The sequence below is a fragment of the Mugil cephalus genome, chromosome 13 (genome assembly GCF_022458985.1).
Source record: "Mugil cephalus isolate CIBA_MC_2020 chromosome 13, CIBA_Mcephalus_1.1, whole genome shotgun sequence".
Classification (NCBI taxonomy): Eukaryota; Metazoa; Chordata; class Actinopteri; order Mugiliformes; family Mugilidae; genus Mugil; species Mugil cephalus.
In genome coordinates, this window is record NC_061782.1 from 24,933,439 (window position 1) to 24,958,197 (window position 24,759).

The window sequence follows — 24,759 nt, forward strand, 5'->3', positions numbered from 1 at the left end:
CATTTCTTTGTTTCTGAAGACCTCATTCTCAACCCTGTTTCATTGTTGGAGAGCCAAAATGTTAACATATGTTATTCCTTAAGTTGTGGGATAAACTGACTGCAGCAACAGCGGCCGTTCTTCTTTCATCAAACCCTTTGCTGAACCAGATCAACAGGTTAGACCTCAACCCCCAGAGTCACCAAAGTCGAATAGTCTCAAACCAGCGAGTGCCTTTAATCTCTAGAGTCATGGACAATTAAGGCTAATATGTGTCACAGTGTTTTCATTGGTTCACTCACCCTCCCACTGGAAGATAATCGCACTGAGGCTCTGACACCCAGCAAGAGGCTCCAACTCTGGAGATGTGTGCAGTACACTTAGTCATGAGACATTTTCCTCTCTCAAATAGAAAATATGTCTGTATACAGCCAGACAACACTGCAACAATTTTTTGCTTGAACTTTTGTGCCACACCAAACCCAAAAGGTCCCTGAAGCAAGCCTGGAGTGTACTGCAAGGAACCTACTCAGAGTGGACTGGGACACCATAGTGGGCTGTTGTGTCACATCACTCTGTTACTTTACTAAGTTGGTGGCTAGTCAGCTATGCTATTTTTCTGTCTACATCAAAGTGCTCATGTTGGAGTTTGAGCTGGAACTAATAAATGTTGCAAAACAGTTACTTTTACTGAAATTATTACCACACACAAATGAGAGACATCTGAGTAGGTGATATATAGAGGACTGAAGGAGGGAGAATTTTCTGTGCTTGTCCAAACAACAATAAATGTGAGCGAGGTATTAAATGTTGGAACATACAACACAAAGTGCTTAGTCAGTGATGGGGCGATGGGGCAGGACACGCTGGCCCAGCCCCGGTCAGACTGTATTAAGTATGTCATTACTTCTGTTCCACCACTTGATACCCTCTCATATTCATTCAAGGATACATGGATAGATGTCTCCCTCCAAGTCAGGGTCTTTTTCTTTTTTTATGTCCTTGAGGCCCAGGCTTGTTACTCACATGTTGTCATCAGGAGATATGCTGGAGACCATACTTAATGCTCCACAACCAGTTAGGATGCTGCATGAAAACTGTTTCCTGTCAGTTAGGAAAGTGTACTCTGTTCATGCATTGCACAAATATGTGCAAGTTTTCTTTCTATTCCTGTATGGGTCCTCCTGGTGCTCTGAGTTTCTCCCACAGTCCAAACAAATTGACTGTAGGTGTACATGTGAGTGTGATAGACTGGTGACATGCCACTGCGGGTGTGCCCTGCCTCTCCCCCAATAACAGCTGGGGTAGGTTGCAGCCTCCTGCAACCATCTAGAGGACGAGCGGTTACAGATAATATATGAATGGATTTAACATGTAAAAGTCCCTTGTAACAATGCCCTTACAAGCATAATTGTGACCCCTCACACGGATTTGCACCTTCTTTGTTTTTCTCTCTCTTCTGTGACCTGCTCATATTGTTTATTTTTATTTCATCTTCCTTCTTTTTTCTCCAGGAGGGTCATGGGTATGCGGTCCTGTGACTCTCGATGTCTCTTCAGTGGTTCTAAAGGGGAGGTCTGTTGTATTGAACCTTTGCGTGCTCCTCCAGACTTCAAAGACCATCCCGTAACACACTACTGTCTGCTGGCCATGGCCTCTCTCACTAAGGTATTCACAGTGCGTCCTCCACCCTCAGTTTGCCTGCACGCTGTGTATGATTTTTATGAAGTTTTTGCCTTTTGGTTTCCTTTCAACAGATTCTGGTCATTGGACTAAAGCCAACCCTGAAAGTCTGGATGACTTTTCCTTACAGCAAGGTCTGAATCTCTGTTTTTGTCTATGCTGTTGTCAGTGAATACATGATGGCCTGTATTTACATCTGTTAATTCAGATGTGTGCATCTGATTCTGTGCTGAGGTTGTAAGTTAGTTACTTAGTATTTTTTTGTACTTTAGTTGTCCCCACTGATGGGTAAAACACTCTATACTAGTTACACACCTCTTAAGGCTATGGAAAACACAGCATAACATTTATGTACCACAATATTACATTACTGAAACCACAGAGTAAGAGAGATGACTACTAATAACTACATGTCAGTGATTAAATCAACAGTGTGTGTAATAAGGAGTGGTCTTATCTGCATTTCATGTAGGGCAGGTGTGCAGGAAGTATTCAGATCCCCGTTTCTATGACACTGAATAAGAATATATTAAACGTCCTGCATTTAAAGCATTACTGAAGAAGAGGAATTACTCCTTTATTGTTGGGGAAATTCGTTCTGTGTGTTTGACCCATCCATTCATTAAGGCTCATCAACTGAAATAAGGACATGCATTTATAATCAGGAAAATGTACATAAAAATTAAAGCACCCAATGCAAAAAAAAAAGTCCCATGTTAAACTATTGTATAATCAAAGTCATTATTAATTAAATTTGAAAAAAATGATTTTAGTTTTCCTGACCTTAAAAATTTTCTTTACAAAGCTGCAACTAATTATTTTCCTTTGTCAATTAAGTATTTTTTCCATTCATTCATTGATTGACACCTTCACAGTGCTTGTTTTGTCTAGTGTTTTGTAAAGTTGGAGCAATGAATTGTTTTGGTGTTACATTTGGCCAATAAGACTCGTTTGTGCCCATAACAACAAAAGTGCTATACAGCTGCAGAGACTAAGCTGTTCCTTTCATATTATGTATTCTCTCTCATTAGTCTGATCCGTCCAGTGTTCCTCAGCTTGCCTGGCAGTTTGTTCCTGTTCAGAAGACAGTCAATCCAGTCCTGGCTTTTTGCAAAGGAGATACAGTCCACTTCCTTCTGGTATCTGCCCAACCTCTGCTTAACTTCAAAATGGGATAACTACTGTTTCAAATAATAATTGTTGTTGATCTAATATTTAAATATTAAGATACTCAAAGTAAATGATGCGTGTTTTAATGTGAAGCCTTCTCAGTGTGTGCTTGCTGGATCATGTTTTCTTACTGAATGATAATGCGGGAACATTACTCTTTGCTCAGGTAAAGAAGGAGGACACAGGAACCATTCATGTCATCAAGCAGCGACAACTCCACCTCAGCTGTGACATTATTAGCCTCAGTGTAAGTACCTAATTTAAGGAAGTGGGACGGTTGTAGCAGTTTATTAATTTATCCCTCGATATCTGACACACCCCATGACTCATGAGTACTGCCCCATTGTATATGTATATATCTGTGATTATCTGGAGGTTCTTTGGTTAATTATTATCGAGTAATTTACACCGATCAGTCGCAGCATTAAAACAGGTGAAGTAAATAACATTATCCATATTGTGACGATACAATGTTCTGCATTAAAACTTTTGGACCTGGCATTCACATGGATGTTATTTAGACATGTAGCACCACCTAGACCAGACCAGACACCCCCACCCCATAGCAATGACACTCCTTGATGGCAGCAGACATCCCCAGCAGGATACATAGGTCCCAAAGGCCCTCGCTAACAACATTCTGTCGCCACCACAGGACACCCTCCTGCTCAGGCATGTCACCATAATGTTAAGCCTGATTGATGATATATACACTTTATGTAATTGTAGCACAAGTGGAACATGAATAAATAAAGCACAGAAGGGGTTGGATACATTCTCTTATAAATTCTATATAAATATACGTGTATTATAAATACTCAAAGTCTCTGTCCAGCCCGACCCACTGGGTGTCCTTAGGTCCTTAGATCATTAAATTATTTTTACAGCTGTCCACTTTGCTGTGTTATCTACACATGTACTGCTTAAAAAGTACAATACCATTTGCTTACTCTGACAATAGTTGAAAAAACAAAACAAAACAAAACAAAACAAACAAGTAGCTATTTATAGACCAGCTTGCAGTAAAGAGAGTCAGTGATTAAATGTGCACCTGGATAGAGTAGTGGTTTAACCAGCTCCCTCTCTAATTTTCCAGTTAATAATGGGTCAGGTTTTATGGCTGAAGCTAAGGCCATATGTTTCTACTTAATTATGCATGCTAAAAGCTGGATGGACAGTGCTACCCAAGGTACAACATTTGTTTGCTGGATTATGCATAGATGAAGATGGATATCTTTTTCGTGATGGGAAATGCATGACCTGTTCTCCTGTTGCCTCCATGTCTCCGCAGTGGATTAACAGCCATACACTGGTCCTTGTAGACAGCCATGAAAAGCTGCAGGTCGTGGACAGACCCTCTCAGGAGGTTTTGGAGACTCTGGACTTGGAGCAGGTGCAACTGGTCTATAACAGCCGGCATTTCAAATCGCTGGCCACTGGAGGAAATGTCTCCCAGGCGTTGGTGAGAGATTAGTTGGGGACAGGATCAGAGGTTAAACTTCATGCCGTTTCAGTCAAGAACGAGGTCAAGTGTAAGATACAGTAAAAGTGTATGGTGATGTTGAGTTATTGGTCACTGTGTACTGGTCGACATTCAGAACTAATGTGAAAAGCTCATAGCAGAGAAGCAGCTGTTTCTATAGTTTTGTTGTCACATACATCCACAAGTAGAATGAAGGGATTTCAGTGAATTTCAGTAGAACAGGCACAAGTTTATCTTTACACATTCTCATTACTATGAATCCACATTTGCTCTACTACTCTTCCAAACATTTAAACTGGCTGAATTCTCTGTCTCAAGTGTTACTTGGTTATCTGATTAAGTAAAGCTGCACATTTTCCACATTCCTCTTAATTCCTCATAATCATCACGAAATGTGCTGCTTTGCAGCTATTTGAAAATAGAGAATTCTTCCCAGTTAGATTAGAATGGCTTGAAACATAACTAAATAAAATCCTCCATCTGCAACAAAATGAATTCTAAAGCTCAGCTGAAGGTAATGTCAGGCTTTGTTCGAGTGAATTTACAAACAATAATGTGCTGTCGATTTTGACTGGTGTGTTTCTAACAGTGTGTCTATTTTCCAGGCTTTAGTGGGAGAAAAGGCTTGTTACCAATCGGTCTCAAGCTATGCAGGGCAGATTGTCTATTTGGGTACCAAGGTACTGTATTGTATACATTAATTCTTATGTTGTCCATGTCTGCAAGTACATTTTGTGGAGTGATCTCACCCCAACAAATTGTCTTAAAATGAACTGTTGAAAGTTCAGAAGATTCAGAAGAAGGCAAAAGCAGGTTGACACCAAAAACTGTTCCACTTCTACTGTATGTGGTATGTTCAAGAGATTTAATATGATCTGAGTGTAAACATGTTGCCTTTAGCAGCATGTTTACATATGTGAAAGTCCTTTATTCCTTAGGATTTCAAGAAAGAAAATACAGCAAAACCAAAACATTATGGAATATATGTCTGGTTCCCATTTGCAGTTGTCAAAAGCCTGGCATCTAACTCAACTTTCTATAGAGTACAGTAGGACTGACTGAAAATAACTGAGCCCATCTGCTCAGTTATCAGTTTTCAATCAATACAGAACGTCTTTATGATGCTGCATGCAGGTCATTTCATTAATAATTTATATAGCATCTTGTTTTGTTTTTGGTATTTTAATTATACTGACCCTTAAGCCCTGTGAATTAACTTTACAATCTGGATTTCTTTGTCACACATTTAATAGTATATTATTTTGTCTTGCAGTCAGCTCACATCATGACTCTAAGGAACTGGAGAGAGGTTAGTTTGATATTGCTGCACTTCTTCTGTAATGTCATTTGACATAAAGCACTACACAAAGAGTAGTTTACAACAGTCATGGCATTAGTGGGCCTTCAGACAGACAAAGATCTAAAACACATGATCATATGATGTACAGTGTTGAAAAAGATAGTTAATAATATCAGTCTTGTGGAGCTTGTGGAGTCAGATCTGAATCCTACTGCTAGAGGAGTGGTCCAAACTCTCTCTCTATATACAACTTTTTAACTCACTAGTCCATAACCATAGCACCACAGTAGCTACACATAAATGGACTGTGTTTTCAGCATCACCATTTATTCCTAATTTTGACTGTTTTTATATACTATATTATGTGTCTTAATTTCTGCTGTGAAATACAATAAGTGGATGCTTCAAGCTTGATCCCTGTTAGTTATTGTAAACCTGTGTGTGTGTCCAGCGCATAGACTGTTTACTGAAGCAGGAGCATTTCATTGAGGCTCTCTCTTTGGCCTGGTCCTTCCATGAGGGAACAGCTAAAGCTGTGGTTGGTGAGTATACTACACATCACACATCCAGCAACCTGTAAATCAGCCTTCCCATCCCAGTTACAACATACACCTTTCTAGTATGTTTAGTGTACATGGGAAGGTGCAATATGATTTGCACAGTCCACTTAAATGTTTTTACTACAATCCCCCAGGCTGCATCCTGCTGGGGATGGCTGCTGCCATCAAGGAGTGTCATTCCAATGGGTTGGGGGGTATATGGTCTGGTCTAGGTGGTGCTACATGTCTAAATAACATCCACACGAACCAAGGTCCAAAAGTTTCCCAGCAGAACACTGAATTGTCACAAGATGCTCAGTGTTATTTACTCAGTGGTTTTAATGTTTTGGGTGATCAGTGTAGTCTCTAAAGGAAAGTATTGCCAGTACATGCTTTTTTAAAGCAACTGCGCAACTTATTTACTCCACGCATATTTAGACAGCTTTTAATTACACTAAAACTTTTTCAGATTGTATTGTGAAAAAATATTAATACTCCCACTTGACAGAATGCTGTTGGGCAAAGTATTGGAAAAGACTGCATGTTTAAGAATTCATCTTCTGATTTGCATGTACTCAGAGGGGCCATTTTGCGTTTAATGTTTAACTTGGCTGTTGTAGAGTTTCACAGTTGCTATGAAAGTACATTATTTATTGTTTATGGTTGATTAAATATAGTTTAATGTACAAATCAGCTGGACAGACAGTATAACGTTAACATGTGGTGTTTGTTAAAGGCTTGTTTGGTGATCCACTGAAAAGGAAGGCAGTGGTCAGTGACAAGGTACAAGATCAAATCCTTGCTTTCCATATTAAATCTATCTACCCTGGACAAAGGGCTTTAACAGTGTGGTGCTTGATTTTGAACTTACTGTGAAACTCTGTGTGGACAGATGGTGGAGATACTTTTCCACTTCGGAGAGCACGCATTGAAGAAGTGTCCAGAACACGGCAAGATCCAAGTGATGGAACAGCATTTCCAGGTAAATTACCATGTCCACAACATGTCAGGTTACATGCTTTAGTCTGGCACATAGCAGCAGACACTTTAATGACAGGTTAATGGATTTGAAAATAGGTTTTGAACCGTATCTATCTGGTTATATTAAGACATAATTTTGACCTTAAAATAACACAAGTAAAAAGAAAGATAAAAATGTTAAATAAAAGTACTATATAATAAAATAAAATAGAAAATTGTGTAAGCAAAATATGTACATAATTATCTTTATGAACAAATTTACAAATATAATAGGAAAAACCGTGTCCAATGTGATCCACTGCAACAGCCCAAACAACCCCGTCCACCAGGGAGTGTGTCTTACACTGAAACACTGTGGTCCACGAAGTGTGCATGCAGCCAGATCTCCACAAAACACCAAACACTGCTCGCAGCACACTCCCTCTGGGTCCCAGCGCGCACAGTTTGTCCATCATCTGCCAAAGACCTCTTGTTTGTCATGAGCATAGATGGTACCGCCGGCCTGAACCTCCTTCTCCGGTGTTTAACTTACGCTCCAGCACGGCATCTCTGAAGTTCAATGGGAAACTCAGGCCTCGCTCTGGACAGCACAGGGGGCACAGACATCACTAGCAGTTGCTTTCTTGGATCCACCAACAGACTGTCAATCTACTGAACGACAGCCAAACATGAAAAGTCCAGAAAAAAGCACCACAAAAAAACAAAAATGGCCAAAACCCATGGCAATTTGTTTTCAGCACAGAAAAACAAAAAATAACTACTAACACACAATGAATAACCTAAAAATGTTAACATCTCAGATTCTGCACAATATTCTGCTGTTCTCTCAGTTGTGTAATTTACACATCAGTTGCAAATAGTGTGATTTGAGTCCTTCTGGTGTAGTGTGTAGTCTCAGACAATACTCGGTAGCTTTGCCAGTCGATTTACGCTGATGTGTGTCTGGAAACATTCTCAGTTATCCAGGTATAGTATATTCCCATACCTAGATCGTATTGGTATATTCTAACTAAGTTCAATCAAACTGGACTTGTTTGAGTTTTCTTCAAGATGTTTCACTGCTATATAAGTGACGTAGTTGGTTGGAGCTTTGTTTTAGATAAACTCACTGGCATCACTGCTGGGAACATTTTTAAGAGCAGTTTAAGAAGTGGGCAGTGCCAAATTTCGCTAAGGTTTCAGTACAAAGGCTCAGGGTTAATCAGAGCCAGGTACCATCACCATGGCAGCCTTGATTGGAGCTGACCTCTGGTCACTGTGCTATGTACACACACTTCAATCATGCTGCTTCTGATAACACACAAAACAGGCAGCTTTGAAGTGACTCCACACACACAGTGTGCTTTCAAAAGAAAACGTTTCCATTAGCTCCATAGAAGCTTGGGCCAGGAACTCTGAAATATGCTGGCTTTTCAAAATGTATCACATTTAATGGAAAGAGCAGCCTTTTATTGTCAAATACTTTTAAGGATAAAAGTTGTAATTAAAATCTGTAAGTTCTAAACAACAAATCACTTATCCTTCTCTAATCTCTTACCTTTTGTGCCTTCTTATTTTGCTGAATTTCAGTCCTTACTTTACACCATTTAACATATTAGATGTTATTAAACATAAAGTGTGTCTCCTGATATGCCTCTCTCCTTTCAAATTCTTAAGGTGATAGAGTTTAGTCACTCAAGTTTTATATCTTAGCTTCCAGGATTTAGTTCATGGATACCAACTTTTATCTCTGTCCTTCATTTGAGCAGTGTGATTCATTTGGATTTCCAGCAAATTCTGTTTAGATTGGAGCTTTTTGTCCATGTCTTAGTACTGACATCAGCCTCCAAATCAGACAAGGGTACACTTTAAATTGTAGAATTGAGACATTGCAGTAGAACGATTATATAGGTGTATTGCACAGTTCTGCCTGGGTTCCCGTATGCCCTGGAGATCCTGGAATCTTTTAGTGACAGCTAGTGTTCTATTCATTGTCCTGATGATCACTGAGCCGCGCCCATGAGGGACAGTGCACACTATGTATATGTGTATGTATATGTACTATGTGTATCTTGTATTCCAGGTTTGACATGTTTCTAAAATATTGTGAAATAAGAATTGATTTGGTTCCTGGATTATGTTTTTTGAAGTGTCATTTAAGCATTTGTAATAGACCAGATTTAGGTGAGCGTGACCCCTGCCATCAGTTGACTTGAGCATTTGAATTGAATATCCCTCACACTCCACTCTCTCTATCTTTCTCTGATTTGTTCAGGATGTGGTTCCAGTCCTGGTAGATTACTGCCTGCTGCTTCAGAGGGCGTAAGTAAACGTGTAACTAAGCATTCAAGTGATATGAAGAAAATGTTATGGAAACTTATCACGTTTCAATTGCATCCATATCTCCTGAAACTTATCACATTAAATAGTCAAAGGGAGTTTTTGAGAACACAATGGTGACGTCACTAAAACTACTAGGAAATGGATAATATGTGAAAATATTCACATATCTACACTGCTACATTTTCAGTTCAGCAGCATCATCCATGTCCAAACAATTTGCTGCATTTCCATTCCCCCTAGAAATATGCAAAACCTAAATATCGCAATAAGACTCTGGTAATGGAAACATCTACATTTTGAAAAAAATCTCTCAAATATCACTAAAACTCTTTTACATTCTTGTGAGGTGGTTTTTCAGGCATATCGATGTAACAGTTTATTGCAAAAAGTGCAATGGAAGCAGTTTTTCAACAATTCCCGGTCACTGGCGCCACTGGAGATGACACAGGGGGTCATGTGACCAGTTCATCTGAAGTCCAATTTCTGTGAAAGTGGAATCTTGTGTGACGAGAATTTAAGACAATTATGGGATATCGACAAGACTTTATGAGAGTCGCAGCTCATTCACAAAACACCTTTCAGTGGAAACACGTACAATTGTACTTAATTGAACTTTCACAAATATCACTTTTATTTTGCAAAAGACTGTAGTGGAAAACTCAGCTTTTGAGACTACTTTATCTGGTCTTGTTTTGTCATCATCTACATCAATACAGAGAACTGGTCTGCACATGGGTCACAGAAAAGAAAGAGAAAAAATGTAGGCGTGTTTGAAATCTAAATCTCTTCATTAAATGAATTCAATAACATTTAAGAAACACTATTGTTTAAAACCCATCAGAGAGACAGACATTAACATTTCCTGAGAACTCTTAAAGGTTATAGACAATTGATTGTAAGTAAGAATGTTGCTCAGCAACCGCATAAATATGAAAAAGAACCAAACCAGAACAAAAATTCAAGGAGCCTTGTCTGAGAGTTGACCCCACTGCCAAGCAAAGCCATGGAAGTTTCTCAGTAAGAGGTGATTCTTCTTCAGAGGAGGAACTGAATATGCTGACACAATCAAGTTGACACATGGGGTTTGATAGTTGATTTCCTTCCAAGAAAAGCAGTAACTCAAACATCATTATTTTTGAAGTACCACTTTGATTGACCACTTTTGACCCTTAACTTTCCATACATCCCCCGGCCCATCCAACAGCTTTGGTTGAGGTTGAAATAGCTCAGTAGGTATTTCATGACTGATTGCGGTGATCTGCTGAGGTAACACCATTGGTTTATGAATGTTGGTTTTCAGTGAAATATCCACATGATGAACATAAAATGAATTTTGTATGTCTTGTGTGCATGCATGTACAGAGACCTGCTGTTTGACCAGATTTATGCCCGACTGTGTGAAAACACGGTTGCTAAGGGTGTCTTCCTGGAGTCTCTGGAGTCGTACATTATTGCTGACCGTCTTGGTCACCTCTCCGCTCCCATTATGAAGGACCTTCTGGCCCATTACCATGGCAGCGGTATGATGCACAGCTTGGAGAGATGCATTGTCCATCTAGATGTCACAAGCTTGGATATACAGCAGGTTTGTATATGTGTATAGAAAAAATCCATATGTAATTTACATGTAATCTGTTTAGATTTGCAAATTTAAAAAAGCAAACTGGAAAAGTACCTCCTGTTTGTATTTGTATGATGTGTGTGTCTGTGTGTATACAGGTGGTCCAATTGTGTTGGGAGAACCAGCTCTTTGATGCAATGATCTACGTTTTCAACAGTGGCATGAATGATTTCATTACTCCAATGGAGGTACATTCTCCACTTAAATGTTATTTCATCAGCATGTCAGACATGACAGACATATGTGCAAATTGCTAACCATCGACCTTTGTGGGCTACCTTATGAGTTATTTCACTGATGAAATGGTATTGAAGATCAGTAATACAGTATATGACAGCATAGTGGAATAATGGCAGGTTCGGTGGTGGTGGTGGTAAACCAATAATGTGACAATGACTGAAGGAAAAAATCTGTTCCGACAGCCCTGCATCGTCTGCTCTCTGGCAGACAATGCAGGAACATGCACGACCACAGTTGCGACGTTAACGTCCTTGGTGATGTGATTGGACAACTGAGTTGTTTTGCTGTTGTGTGAAGAGAAAATAGAGAACTGGAGTCTGAACACAACCTTGTGGGGCCCCGGTGTATATATACATGTACATACATATGCCTATGTACACGTATATATATGTACACTCACATATATCCATGTACACATGTGCATACACCTATATGCAAATAACCCTATACTTACATATATACACTCGTCTGCTGCAACGTTAAAACCGCCTGTCTAAAACCACCTGTATTATTATTTGCCTCCCAGAAAGTTTGGGTACATTGGGAAATGGTCACATGCCTTCTGAGTGTGTCCTGTTGTGTGTGGGGCCAGGACACTGGTAAGGGAGTTTTTTGGACATGAGGGTTGAGGCGAGGGCCCTCAGTGGACCAGGATTGTTCCAGAACATTCCACAGATACTTGATTATTTTGGTCTTTTGAGAGTGTGGAAGCCATTTCAACAGCTTTGTCGATTTTTCATTCATTCTTTCATTCATTCATTCATTCATTCATTTTTCTGGGTTGTTCTGAAGCATTTTTTTGTTGTTCCACTGATTGAAAGCAAAAGTGTCTCTGGCATCAGCCTCTGCTCTTATTAGAGTTAACAATCTGGCCCAGGATATAGATGGAGTAGCTTGTTAGCTCCATAGAAACATTGGGTGTTACTGGGTCCATCCCAACCACAATTATGATCACACAGCAGGTCAGGCTTTCATATCACATGAAGATGTTGGCTAGCCCTTGTAGCCACACTTCCATTTCTAAGCTAGAAGAAAAGATGAGCTCGGTGTCAGATTTTTGATTGTGAGAATACTTTATTCACTTAGAATTCATGTTCTTTTTTTACAATCTAAGAACAAATTAGTCTTAATGTTTAAATGTATATTCCTAGTCAACAAATAAATTCTTTATGAGGAACTGTACAAAGGATCCTGAGCCATAATTCACATTTTTGTGTGTGCGTTCTTTGTGTTTATATTTCAGAAACTCTTTGCAGTAATTGGCCCAACACTGAAGGGTGGGAGGAGCCTATCAGGTAAGGTTGGATACCAGAGCCCCATGAAGTGAATGAAATACCTACTTTAAGCATCTTAATAGCATGTTTCAAAATAACTATATCTTATCCTCTTCTGCTTGGCCAGATGAGGATGTGGTCATGGGAAACAAACTTCTGGTGTACATAAGGTAAGAAATCAGCTGACTTTTTAGTGTATTGGACCATACAGCTGTCGTACATTATAAAGTTTGGTTTCCACCTATAGATACATGCTACTACATTTTTATTCCTTAAAGATGAAACAAATATGTAATGGCATTTGTGTTTACAGCTGCTGTCTCGCAGGGAGAGCATATCCACGTGGAGACATCCCTGAAGATCTTGTGGTGCAAGTCAAGCACCAGGTATGTAGATAACAAACCCTGTGGAAGAGGATGTCTATATGCCCACTTATGCTATTGCACTATATATAAAGAAGTATATATCATTTTTACTGCACAAAACAGTTTGACTTTGTAATAAATGGTTAAAGGTGCAAAAGAATGGAGTAATGTGGTGAAACCAAATGCAGTGGAGCATATTCATATTCATGTGACTCACGATGTCTCAACGACAAATGGTGTAACCCCAGCAATGTCTCCTAGCAATTATCTGCTGTTCATTTGTTGTCTGTGTTCAGTTGATGTGCAACAACGTGTTGATCAAGATAGAGACACTCTGGTGTCATCTGAAGAAATGTAGCTGGTGAAGGTAAACACATACTAGTAAGCTAATGTTGCGTGTATTTTTGTGTGTCAGGTGTTTGAGTTCCTGATCCGTCTCCATTCAGCTGAATCATCAGAGGAGGAGGAAGTTTTCCCTTATATTCATACACTGCTGCACTTTGACACTCGGGAATTTCTCAATGTCCTTGCCATGGTGAGATGTCTTCACATTGTTTCTTCATATCATGTTATTGTTACGTAAAGAATCCTTAATACGGATCTAGGGAGAAAGCTTTAAAAACACCGATGCTAGTTGTATAACACACATCCTGACCATACCACCAAAAGCCAATCATATGCCATCTGGGAAGCATCAAGCCATTCATACTGTCTCACTATATATAAGAACACAGTGGAGTTCCACAGTTTCAGCTGTGTAGTGGCAGAAACACTTACATATGGGCTTCAAACACTGTATATTTTCTTATTGCAACAATTGAATGAATAAGCAAGTAGTTTGGATGAGCTAGAGACCTTGGTCACAGTACTCCTTCCTCCCTCAAATAGCCTCAAGTCTGCACTTTCCATCTACGTGGAACTTGAACACATTTGGTTAATTTTGTTCCAAAAACATATGGACATCTTTAAACCCAATTATATGCAGCTTTTATGACCCAGTGACTACTGAAATGACAGCTCAGTCATTTAGACAGGGGGCTCGGCTTTCATGTTGTTCTTTTTTCATTTTGGTTCTTTCTAGACATTTGAAGACTTTAAGAATGACAAGCAGGCCCTAGAGTACCAGCAGAGGATAGTGGACATCTTACTTCAGGTAAAATCATTTGATGCTGTTTCATCATAATTATTGTAATGTTTCATTTGTCTCTGTCATCTATTTGTTTGGGACGGTACATATGAATTTACAAACAAATCATATAAATTCATAATGAAAAAAACAAAGCCAAAACTGCAAATTGTAATGACAGCATTGAGTATGATGAGAGGCTTGTTGAGCTCAGCCTTCTCTCAAAATAAATGACTTCAAAACTAAACATTTTTCTTCTTTACTGATCTCAATCACGATGATTCAGGTATCTTGCGTAGTTTTAGTGTTCTAGATTTTTAATTCACACAAAATCCCAGTACTTTTAAAACCCAGCGCACTTCTGATAGCATTCTGTTAATATCATAAAGCTAATATCATAGATGACTATTGTATTTCTTATTTTGTCTCCATCTGTTTCATTGCTTTGAACATTAGTATGTGTTTATTTTTTATTTAGGTGATGGTGGACAACCCAGACTTTACTCCTTCCCAGGTGGGCGGGCTCTTCACCTTTTTAGCTCGCCAGTTGGCCAAGCCGGACAACACACTGTTTGTTAACAGAAAGCTCTTTGATCAGGTACCCTGTACCCCAAACGTTTTATTAAAGGTATTATCCTGATGTATTCACTCATGACACCTAGAATCACCACTTTAGGAAAGACAGGACAGTGTATAAGTGTATAGGCACACAAACGTTTTTTTTGCAAACCCACTTAAAAGTCTCACTAAACGAAGAGATGTAATATAATAACGAGTCCAGCAGGGGGTTTTCTGACCTTTAATTTTCCTCAACAAAAAGTAGCTACAAAAACAAGCATAACAACTAAAACTGATTGTTGAAAAAAAAAATGAAAAAAGAAAGTGAGATCAACCTACAATAGACCGTGTGATCTAGTTTTCTCCCAAAATTACGATTGATGGATTACAGATTGATAAATTGGCAGAATGTTAAGAGGGAGGGGAATGGAGACAGGGAGGAGAGAAATGACTTAAAATCATCAAACACACGTATAACTTTTCCTCAAGTTTTATTAAAGCAAGCTTCAAGCAAATAGATACAGAAGAGATTTGATCTTTTAACCCTTTTACTATGCAAATAATTTATTTCTGTCTTCCCCATTGTTAAATTGGTCTTAATTGTTACTGTCTCTTCAGGTTCTGGAGTTCCTGTGTTGCCCAGATGATGACTCCCGGCACACTGAAAGACAACAGGTGGCAGTATAGATTGAAAAGGAGGGATCTTAACCATCTCATAGTAGTGTAGTCATCTGGAATATCACTGGACTAATAATTTTTCATGTATTTGTTATTTTCTATAGCAGCTAACTCTCGTTATTTTTCCCCCTGAAATAAAAGTAACAAGATATTTTCTGCAGCCAGTGAGTTGATCTAATTAAAAATAATTAAAAAATAATAGTCGCAGCAGAATATGGGTGGAATCCCTTGCTCCCTTCTGTTCTCAGCTACTTTAGTTAATCCACGGAAGCAGCTGCTTTGTAGCTCTGTTATATGCCAGTGTTAGACTTCACTTTCATTTGTACAATATGATGACTTTCAGCAATTTCAAAATTTTCTATCAAATGTTTCATGTTTATGATCTGATCTGGTTTGGTCTAAGTATTTAACAAGGAAATGCATTTTTGCATGCATTTATTTTAAGTTTATGTGCTGAAGCAGAACCTAAAAGAAAAAAAAAAAGATTAATTATATCATGTCTGCGGCCTTTATTGTTCCTTGTTTGTAGGTTCTCCTGGAGCTGTTGCAGGCCGGAGCAGCAGTCCAGTTTAATGAGGAAAGACTGTTGACTTTGGCAGAGAAGGCCAAGTTGTGAGTAGCAAACATAATACTACTGGAACCAGAGGCATTTTAATTTAACTGTACTAAGTTACTTGTGTTAGACAGAACTTAAAAGTATCTAGTTTGTGCTCAGTCACTGTGTGCTGCTCCTTAGTTTCTCATGCCATTGTGGATTATGAAACTTTTGTTAGCACAACTACCTGTTGTAGTAGTAAATGATAGAAGCCTTCAGCTGCATTATATTGGCTCAGAGACATAATCATCCTTGTCTTTCCCTACAGCTACCAGATCTGTGAATTTCTTTATGAGAAGAAACATCTGTATGACAGAATCATTGACTGCTACCTTAAAGACCCCCTCAGAAAGGTATCATGCATTCTAGGTTTATTGGAGCAAGTGGTTGATATCTTATCATTTTCATATGAGCATTTGCAAGAAAGATGAATTATGTCTTGTTTATTTAAATCATGTACGTGTGTTTTTGTTCATTCAGTGGGAGATCTTCAGCTACATTCATAATCTGCTCTCCATGCCTGGCTACAGCCCTGACGAGAAACAAACAGTCAAGAACAAAGCACTGCAGCTTATTCAGGTCAGTACATATGCAGACACTCTTATTTTGCTTATCATGGCCAGGTCACGATTGTGGGAGCTGATTCTTCTCCTGAGCTTTGTCCTGAGTCAGATATACAGTACAGTTGAGTGTTTTTAAGATCCGGATCTGATGGTCACCATTGTCTGGACACTGAGCCACCCTTAGAATGTCTGAATAATCTAGCATTCATTTGTCTTCTCTGTGGTATCCAATAGGTCTGCTATAGTATTTAGGGCAGAACTCTGGGGTGGCTATTCTGAAACGTAGATTTTCTCCCTGTCCTCCTGCACTCTCTTGTGTTGCTTTTAAATACAGCCTGTTCCAATATAATTAATAGCTCATGAACATGAAACATATCCTTCTGGATATGTTTCCTACTTTATTACATCTGTGGAAAAAGGAGCCCTTACCTTTGCCCACACAGTGAAATGCTGGAGCACAGGGGTCATGTTAATTTCTATGCTGAGTAGGACATTGAACACCGCTGCCTCAGGTATTTCTCTTCATCGTGCTGTAGTATTTTCTTGTAATTTAGCACCCAGTCACTACAACACCGTTAAATCAAATCACTGTTCTCTGAGTCTGGAGTAATTTATTTGTAAACTGGATTCGCCTCATTCATGCTAGTTGGTTTGTATATCCCACCACAGGCAGCGGTTTAGTGCGTACTATGTTGCTGACACTTTCTGGGAACAGTTCTTACCCACAACCCCAAGTGGGAACTGAACATTCATTCATTCATTTCATCCTCTTATCTGAGGTTGGGTTGTGGTGGCAACAGGCTAAGTAAGGAACTCCAGACATTCCTCTCCCCAGCAACACATTCCAGCTCTTCGTGGGAGATACTGAGGCGTTCCCAGGCCAGATGGGTTATATAATCCAGTGAGTTCTGGGTCAAACCCAGGTTTCCTCCCAGCTGGCTGTGTCTGGTAAACCTCCAAAAGGAGGCACCCAGGAGGCATCCTCACCAAATGCCTGAACTAAATCAGCCGGCCCTTTTTGATCTCAGAGCCCAGCCAACCTTTGGAGGAACCTCATTTCAGCTCCTTGTAACTGCGTTGCATCAGCTCTCTAATTATAAAGGCACAAAAATGTATGTCCTTTGATTAGGACAAAGGTTGCACATCATTTGCTCTAGTGAGAGGATGACTGGCTTTCCCAGACTAATTCACAATTGTTTCTTTAGATGGTCATAGGTGTTAACAAAGTACAATAAATGTGGATTTGGTCCTAATGTATTACCTTTATTTTACTCTACTATGTTTGTTTGTGTGAATATAGTACGCATACTGTAAACACCCCTTTTCATGATACGGATACTGATATAATTCAGCCTCCGATAGCGGGTGATTTTCATCATGTACATCAGCACCCCACTATCTCCTGTAGATTTACAACAGCTCCACATTGTCCAGGGTGCCACTACATGTAGCTTAGCTCTCTCTGTCTCTGCCTCTCCCTGGCATTTTGTGAGACTCACTTGTTGTGCTCTCAAAGATGTAACACCATACACTAACCCCAGAGGGTCCTCCATTGCAGGCCTGATGCCTCGACTGCACCACACACTACAGCCAGTTTAAATGGTTCATGTAGTTAAGCATCAGGGAAAACTTGACATTGAGTTATACATGTTAGGATTCATTCACTGTAGTATTTCAGAGTGTGATATGTAATTATTTGCTCATACCAACCACCAAGTACTTTCACAAGCGAATGAGGGGAGTACTCCACAATGACATTTTTGAACTTTTTGGCATAATGAGGAAGAATGGAGCAGAGCTGGTTTGTCATGTTCAGCAGGTCAAAGTTGACGATTTTTTTTGATCATTTCTTTTATTCCTTCTTTGTGTATATTTGGATAACGATTTTTTTTTTTAATAATGCAAGGGAACAGTTGGAAGAAACATTCACTGGTCAGTGCCTTGATTGTGTTTGGATTAACATCTACCCTCCAACATGTTTACAGGAGCTTGTGACCCTTGACCCCAGCAAATCAGCCGACCTTGTGGTGTTTCATTTTACAGAAGAGGTGCAGCAAATCATTTCTGAGCTTCAGGTAAGGTTGACATAAACATGATGATGTTGTTGCTAAAACAATTGAACCGATCAGGAAAAAGTAAAGAAATGTGTTACTGCAAAAAAAAATATAATTTACACCTGGTGAAAAGGACAAGGTTTTAAGTGTATTATATTATAACCTGAGCAGTAGCCACTTAAGGCTTCTTCTTTGGTTAATTTATGTTTCTCTGTAAGGCTGCCTTACATACACAAACTCATTGGTGTGGCCCTGCTAATCTCTTGTGGGAAAGTTTGCACTCTTTTGAGTTCTTTAATTAATCACATAAATTTAAATGGAATTTTCTATGTCAGAGGCATTCTTACCGGACCATGACAGAGAGTATACTAATAGACATTATACGTTATAAAAAACTAAATTTAATGACAGTATGACCAAAATATGAAAAGGACAATGAACTAGAATACACAAGAATCCAATCTCTCTCTGTCTCTGTCTAGGATGACCAGCTACGTTTCAAATTCCTCAGCTGTCTCTTGGAGCCCCGGTACTGTCTGCGTCCTACTACCTCCCCCCTGTATTTCCTGGACATTGCTGTTGCCTCTTTCTTATTTCTCCTGTCCTACTCTGTTATTCAGGGAAGGCTTTCAAATGGAGTTCATCCTGCCTTTAGAACGTGACCTCCATGAGCTTTTTCTGGACTTACTGTGCCGCTTTGACCGCAGCCAGCTCCTGAGCTTCCTCCAAACCTCCCACCACTACAGACTGGAGGAGGCCATACAAGTAATATCTGTTATACTCTATACTATTACATGGGTTGGATATGTACTGCTTTTTCCTTATATTGGGAATGTCATCAACATCATCTACTATTGATCTTTTGGGTGGACTGAGTTTATTAATTATTTTTAAAAAAAATTGGCAAAAAAGGCAAATTAGGATACATCATCCACTCAGGAACAGGATGCTACTGCCTTGCAATCTCAGCTGATGTTACGTATCCTATCCTGGCATAGGTGTATTTGGAAGTATTTGATCTGGGATTGTCATCTAGCACAATTTGGGGCAAACTTCCTTTGTGTCAACCTATATCCAAGTAAACAGGCTTTCTCTGTTATTATTTACTATCTTTACCATTGTTGGAATGGAATATGGTGAAAAGCAACGTGAACTCGTGCTGATGATATCTATTTAATGATCAGTAACTGTCTCATTTTGTTACCACCATTGGAGAAAATATTGAAACTTATTCTTCTCTGTCAGGGTTTCAAAATAAATCCTTACTCAATAAAGTCCATTACATTGAGAGGATTATGCAGTCATCATTAGGTCTTCCTTAACTTCTTCTATCATCACCTGTTCACGACTCCATTGTTGAAAAGGCTTGCCGAGAGTTTCTTCTTTGTCAAGTCAGATCTCATGTGAGACTGTTTAACGTTTCTTGTTTTGTTTTTATCTAGATAATGAAGCAGTACCACTGTAACGAGGCCACAGCGTATCTGCTTGAGAAGAAGGGTGACGTGCAAGGGGCGTTTGCTGTCTTGTTGGAGGTAGTTAAAAAACACCAAGAGAGTTACAAGTGAATAGATTTATTGATGAACTAATTATTCATCATTTATCTTTTATCTTTTTTTTTTTATTACACAAGGGTTCAAGGGGTCAACATTAGAAGTGTCATATATATATACTTAAATCATTCATTTGTGAAGTAGAACTAGGAAATCTTAAAAAAAAAATAGATGCTTGAAATACATATATGCAGTAAGTAAATATTGTTCCTACCACAAATGTTTTATATCACTGTCACTGTCCCAATTTTTATGCCCTTTGAAGACACTGAGGGAAAAGCTGAGTCTCTTCACTGCTGAGAGTGACCGAGGAGCTGAAGGACAAGCTGGGACACAAGATGATGATGAGATAGACAACGAATCAACACTGATGAGAGTGAAGGAATCACTCAATGACATCATTGCCTTCTGCCAACGAAGCTGTCAGAACCTTGATAGGCAACAGAGAGAGGTAAGTTCAACGTGGTTGTGTGTGTGTGCGTGTGTGTGTGTGTGTGTGTGCGTGCGTGCGTGTGTGTGTGTGTGTGTGTGTGTGCGTGCGTGCGTGTGTGTGTTTAGTGGAGGGAGAGTTTCATCACAACTCTCTTATTGCTTCCTTGTGTCACAGGTTTTATGGTTTCCACTTTTGGACACCATGATGGCCTCTCAGAAACAAGTGATAGGTCTTAATGCCAAACATACGTCTGAAGGTAAACACGCACAGTTGTTTGAATCATTGCACATGACATAATTTGTTGTTTTTGCTTAATCCTCCATCTTTTTTATGTTGATCTCTGCTGGACTCCTTCACAAACTGTGGTTGTTTACATTTCTGGAGCAAAAGCCTCTCTGCCCACTTATTTTGAAAGTGCTCGTTCTATTCAAATCAGTAGCTTTTAGCTCTTGCGCAGTCTCTCTCCCATCCGATTGAGAGCCTCATTGTCGTTTGTGCTGTGATTCTCAATGACAGGCATCCAGTTGCAAATTCTTAATGCTAAAGTGCCGGAACCTGCAGCTCAAACTGTATTTCAAAGATTGGTTGGGGGTCTATACACCCCCATTAAATTAGCAGGTCTTTATGATGTAAACGAGGATGAATGTCATTGCTTTTTCACCTTTAACGTGAAGAACATGCAACCGATTACATTTTAAATCTGTACCAATTCCCTAAGGATCAGGAGGTACACATTTATAACTGGGTATGTGGCTTTGTTCCGAATCAAGACTGCCCTTTCACAGATGTGCAAATAAATGTGTGAACATTTTTATTCAGGTTGACATATTTAATAAAAAATTTAAGGAAAAGCAATTTCTTAAAAGAAAGTCTGTCAATCACATAAGTGTTGAAATGCTCACAGTTTTTTTTCTGACAAGTCTGGCGACATTCTAAATTCTACATATTAATTAATGATGTTTGTGAATGTTGTAGTGCTAAAGGAGCAGACAATGAAGGTTCTCAACTGTATGAGCAGCTTCATTTCTCTACCTGCCATCATTCAACAAATATTGCAGGTATGTATGTTTGGTTTTCTCCACTCTTATAGAAACAAGGATGTACATTTCAGACAGAAGGACTACTAACTGTCTGAATTAATAAATATTATTTCAGCTTATTCTTTACATGGTATGTTGTCTCACAACATGTGGTCCTATTTGCACTCTTGGTTCTGTCAGGACCCAGTCTATGGGAAAGGAAAGCTGGCAGAGGTTCAGTGCCTCATCCTGGGTATGCTGGACACTTTCAACTATGAACAGGTAAAGCCCTGTGAGTCTGTGTGTACATATTTTACTCATGTGCACATGTTTTCATGTTTATAAAGAACTATCTCTGGAGACAAAAGTCAGAGTCACTGATGTTGAAATTGCCAAAGCAATTACTATCATTACTTTTTTTTTTTTAATTTATTATTATCCCAAAAACCCATAAAAGGACGGGTCCACCAATTTAGGAGGCCTCCATGAAATCAGGCAGACCTTATTATAACAGTGTGAATGGTGAGATACACCAATCAGGCATAACATTTTGACCACAGACCGGTGAAGTGAGTAACATTGATTGTCTCTTCATCATGGCACCTGAGTTTGACAATCCAAATTGTGATGGCTATGGCTACAACTGGGTCAGAGTATCTCCAAAACTACAGCTCTTGTGGGGCGTTCCCAGTCTACAGTGGTCAGTATCTATCCATCTGCTAAGTGCTCCAGGGAAAGAACAGTGGTGAAATGGCAACAGGGTCATGGTCAGCCAAGGCTCATTGATGGACATGGGATACTGTGTGGTCTGATCCATCAGACAAGCTACTGTAGCTCACATTGCTGAAGAAGTTAATGCTGGTTCTGATAGAAAGGCGTCAGAACATACAGTGCATCACTGTTTGCTGGATATGGGGCCACAGACCAGCCAGGGTGTCCACGCTGACCCCTCTCACTGCCAAAAGCAGCAACAATGGACACCTGAGCATCAGAACTGGACCAAAGAGCAATGGAAGGAGAAGCCTGATCTGCTGAATCATGTTTTCTTGATGCCCGAGGTGTGTGTGTTGTTAACCTGGGGAACACATGGTACCAGGATGCACTAGGAGAAGAAGACAAGTCAGCAGAGGCAGTGAAATGCTTTGGTCAATGTTCTCCTTAGAAACCTTGGTCCTACCATCCATGTGGATGTTACTTTGATACGTACCATCTAGCTAAGCATTGTTGCACACCATGTATACGGTTTCATGGAAACAGTATTCTCTGATGGCTGTGGCCTCTTTCAGGATAATGCTCCCTGTCATGAAGGAAACATGGTTCAGGAATGGTTTGAGGAGCACAACAATGAGCTTAAGGTGTTGACCTGGTCTCCAAATTCACCACATCTCAATCCAGTCAAGCATCTGTGAGATGTGCTGGACAAACAAGTCTGATCTATGGAGGCCCCATCTCACAACTTACAGGGCTGAATCTGCTCCACACCTTCGGGTGTCTAGAGGAGTCCATGCCTCAGTGGGTCAGGGCTTTTTTAGCAGCAAAAGGGGACCGACACAATATTAGGAAGGAGGTCATAATGTTAAGCCTGATCGGTGTACCAAACTACAATTTTATTTTTATTTTTTTATTACCTTGTATATTAGTTACTTAATTGCTTTGTATGCATTACTCTAATACAGAAACAAGTAATGATCAATAGATTCCTTTTTTGGGTAACTTAAATGCCAGTAAGAACAAAAACAGATCTATGTATTTATCAGTGAAAAACACAGTGTTCATCTGTCTTCTTTTGCAATATGTTTGTAAGTGACTGTTAAAAATCAATCTCTTTTAGACTTTACTTGAAACAACTACAAGTCTGTTGAACCATGACCTCCACTGGTCCCTGGCTCACCTGCGTGCTGCTGTCACAAGGGGACTCCACCCACGACAAGACTGCTGTAACATCTGCCTCCAGCACTACAAGGGGAAACAGGATTCAGCTGAAGAGATCATTGTGTTTAGGTAACAAACACTGGAGATGTACTACTGACTTCTGAGCCACATTAAAATTAAGAAACAATCTAATCTAATAATGTTAGAAAAGCTGATGCATTGTTAATTCAGTTCCTCATGTTGGACAAATAATTTTGTGTAATATTTTTCAAAGGATTTTGTTTTAGTTCAGACGTTTTAGTTAGTTTAGTTTTTTTCAGTTTGTTTTTCCATATAAATCATTTAGAATTTGCTTAGTATCTAGGATCTGGTGTAATACTTCAATATCAGTACCCTCCATATGTTTACCCTCAAAATATTTTAGTTTTTAAATAAAATGTTATATAAAGTTTACGATAAACTGGTATAGTTCACAATATCAGATTTAAAATAATGTTTTTCAAAACCAAATCAAAAAAACAAACCACAACAGGATCAGGTATTGAATTCATTTGTCTTTGGGTTTGAACCAACTGTTAGGTTAAATGTTTGAGCTCTGCACTGGTTTCATTATTTTTAATCTTTAAGGCTGTTTTGTGTTAAGTCTGTCAATGCAACCTGTTTTCATTCCCAGGCTGTTAACATCACTGTTTTATCAAACCCTTCTCACAGTTCTCATAGATATACCTCTTAGGACTGTGTTTATACTTCCGTTCAATATTTTATATTTTAGCCAGTAGCATTGATTTTAGTTTCCACTACCTGCTTCACTTTGAACAATGGCGACTGAAACATTTGCCAATATTTTGCCATGGACGAGTCAACAAATGTTTGTATCTCTGAACCTCCTCAGTTAACCTTTCTTCAGTGTTTTCCATTTTTATCTATCCAAAACAATTAATTTGAAAATTGCAGAGATGGAGAAGGAGCCGGAAACTTGCTAAGTCAAAACCATCAATAAGTCTGACTAATTCATATGTTAATATGTTTATTATATCTTTATTATATCTATCTAAAAATGTCAAAACAGCATGTATAGTTTTCACTGATCTGTGACCAGTACATTCTTTAACTCACCACTTGTTGCTATGCAGCTACATTTAGCTTAAGCATGACAGTAGTGTCCTGCCAGGAGATTAGTTTTCTTAAATGAACCTTAAATGTCTCAAGGTGAATTTAGACTTTTGCTCCTGTATGTCAGTATTTGCTCCTATCTATTATTCACCGATTTACTCAGTGTCTTTGCCCTTCGTGTATTCTTTCTCAGATACATGTATGTAAAAGATATTTGTGTTATTACGTACCTAGTAAGTGT

At 39.1% G+C, this 24,759-nt stretch overlaps 1 protein-coding gene across 3 annotated transcripts in view; it reads left to right on the top strand.

The window, feature by feature from the left end:
* Nucleotides 1-24,759, top strand: part of vps8 (VPS8 subunit of CORVET complex) — a 43,967-nt gene that overhangs the window by 16,875 nt on the left and 2,333 nt on the right. For 2 of the 3 annotated variants that reach the window (XM_047602921.1, XM_047602922.1), the window contains 32 exons: nucleotides 1,494-1,647; nucleotides 1,737-1,796; nucleotides 2,694-2,801; nucleotides 2,999-3,079; nucleotides 4,124-4,294; nucleotides 4,921-4,995; nucleotides 5,589-5,624; nucleotides 6,067-6,157; nucleotides 6,891-6,937; nucleotides 7,047-7,136; nucleotides 9,390-9,436; nucleotides 10,820-11,042; nucleotides 11,177-11,266; nucleotides 12,562-12,613; nucleotides 12,720-12,762; nucleotides 12,906-12,978; nucleotides 13,373-13,492; nucleotides 14,039-14,110; nucleotides 14,562-14,681; nucleotides 15,260-15,316; nucleotides 15,849-15,931; nucleotides 16,183-16,267; nucleotides 16,395-16,493; nucleotides 18,463-18,552; nucleotides 19,014-19,060; nucleotides 19,152-19,296; nucleotides 19,974-20,063; nucleotides 20,347-20,532; nucleotides 20,689-20,770; nucleotides 21,490-21,572; nucleotides 21,735-21,815; nucleotides 23,365-23,534. In XM_047602921.1, the coding sequence (XP_047458877.1) occupies nucleotides 1,494-1,647; nucleotides 1,737-1,796; nucleotides 2,694-2,801; nucleotides 2,999-3,079; nucleotides 4,124-4,294; nucleotides 4,921-4,995; nucleotides 5,589-5,624; nucleotides 6,067-6,157; nucleotides 6,891-6,937; nucleotides 7,047-7,136; nucleotides 9,390-9,436; nucleotides 10,820-11,042; nucleotides 11,177-11,266; nucleotides 12,562-12,613; nucleotides 12,720-12,762; nucleotides 12,906-12,978; nucleotides 13,373-13,492; nucleotides 14,039-14,110; nucleotides 14,562-14,681; nucleotides 15,260-15,316; nucleotides 15,849-15,931; nucleotides 16,183-16,267; nucleotides 16,395-16,493; nucleotides 18,463-18,552; nucleotides 19,014-19,060; nucleotides 19,152-19,296; nucleotides 19,974-20,063; nucleotides 20,347-20,532; nucleotides 20,689-20,770; nucleotides 21,490-21,572; nucleotides 21,735-21,815; nucleotides 23,365-23,534 (3,051 nt within the window). The remainder of the gene's footprint in view (nucleotides 1-1,493; nucleotides 1,648-1,736; nucleotides 1,797-2,693; nucleotides 2,802-2,998; nucleotides 3,080-4,123; nucleotides 4,295-4,920; nucleotides 4,996-5,588; nucleotides 5,625-6,066; nucleotides 6,158-6,890; nucleotides 6,938-7,046; nucleotides 7,137-9,389; nucleotides 9,437-10,819; nucleotides 11,043-11,176; nucleotides 11,267-12,561; nucleotides 12,614-12,719; nucleotides 12,763-12,905; nucleotides 12,979-13,372; nucleotides 13,493-14,038; nucleotides 14,111-14,561; nucleotides 14,682-15,259; nucleotides 15,317-15,848; nucleotides 15,932-16,182; nucleotides 16,268-16,394; nucleotides 16,494-18,462; nucleotides 18,553-19,013; nucleotides 19,061-19,151; nucleotides 19,297-19,973; nucleotides 20,064-20,346; nucleotides 20,533-20,688; nucleotides 20,771-21,489; nucleotides 21,573-21,734; nucleotides 21,816-23,364; nucleotides 23,535-24,759) is intronic. The other variant, XM_047602923.1, reaches the window with a different exon arrangement.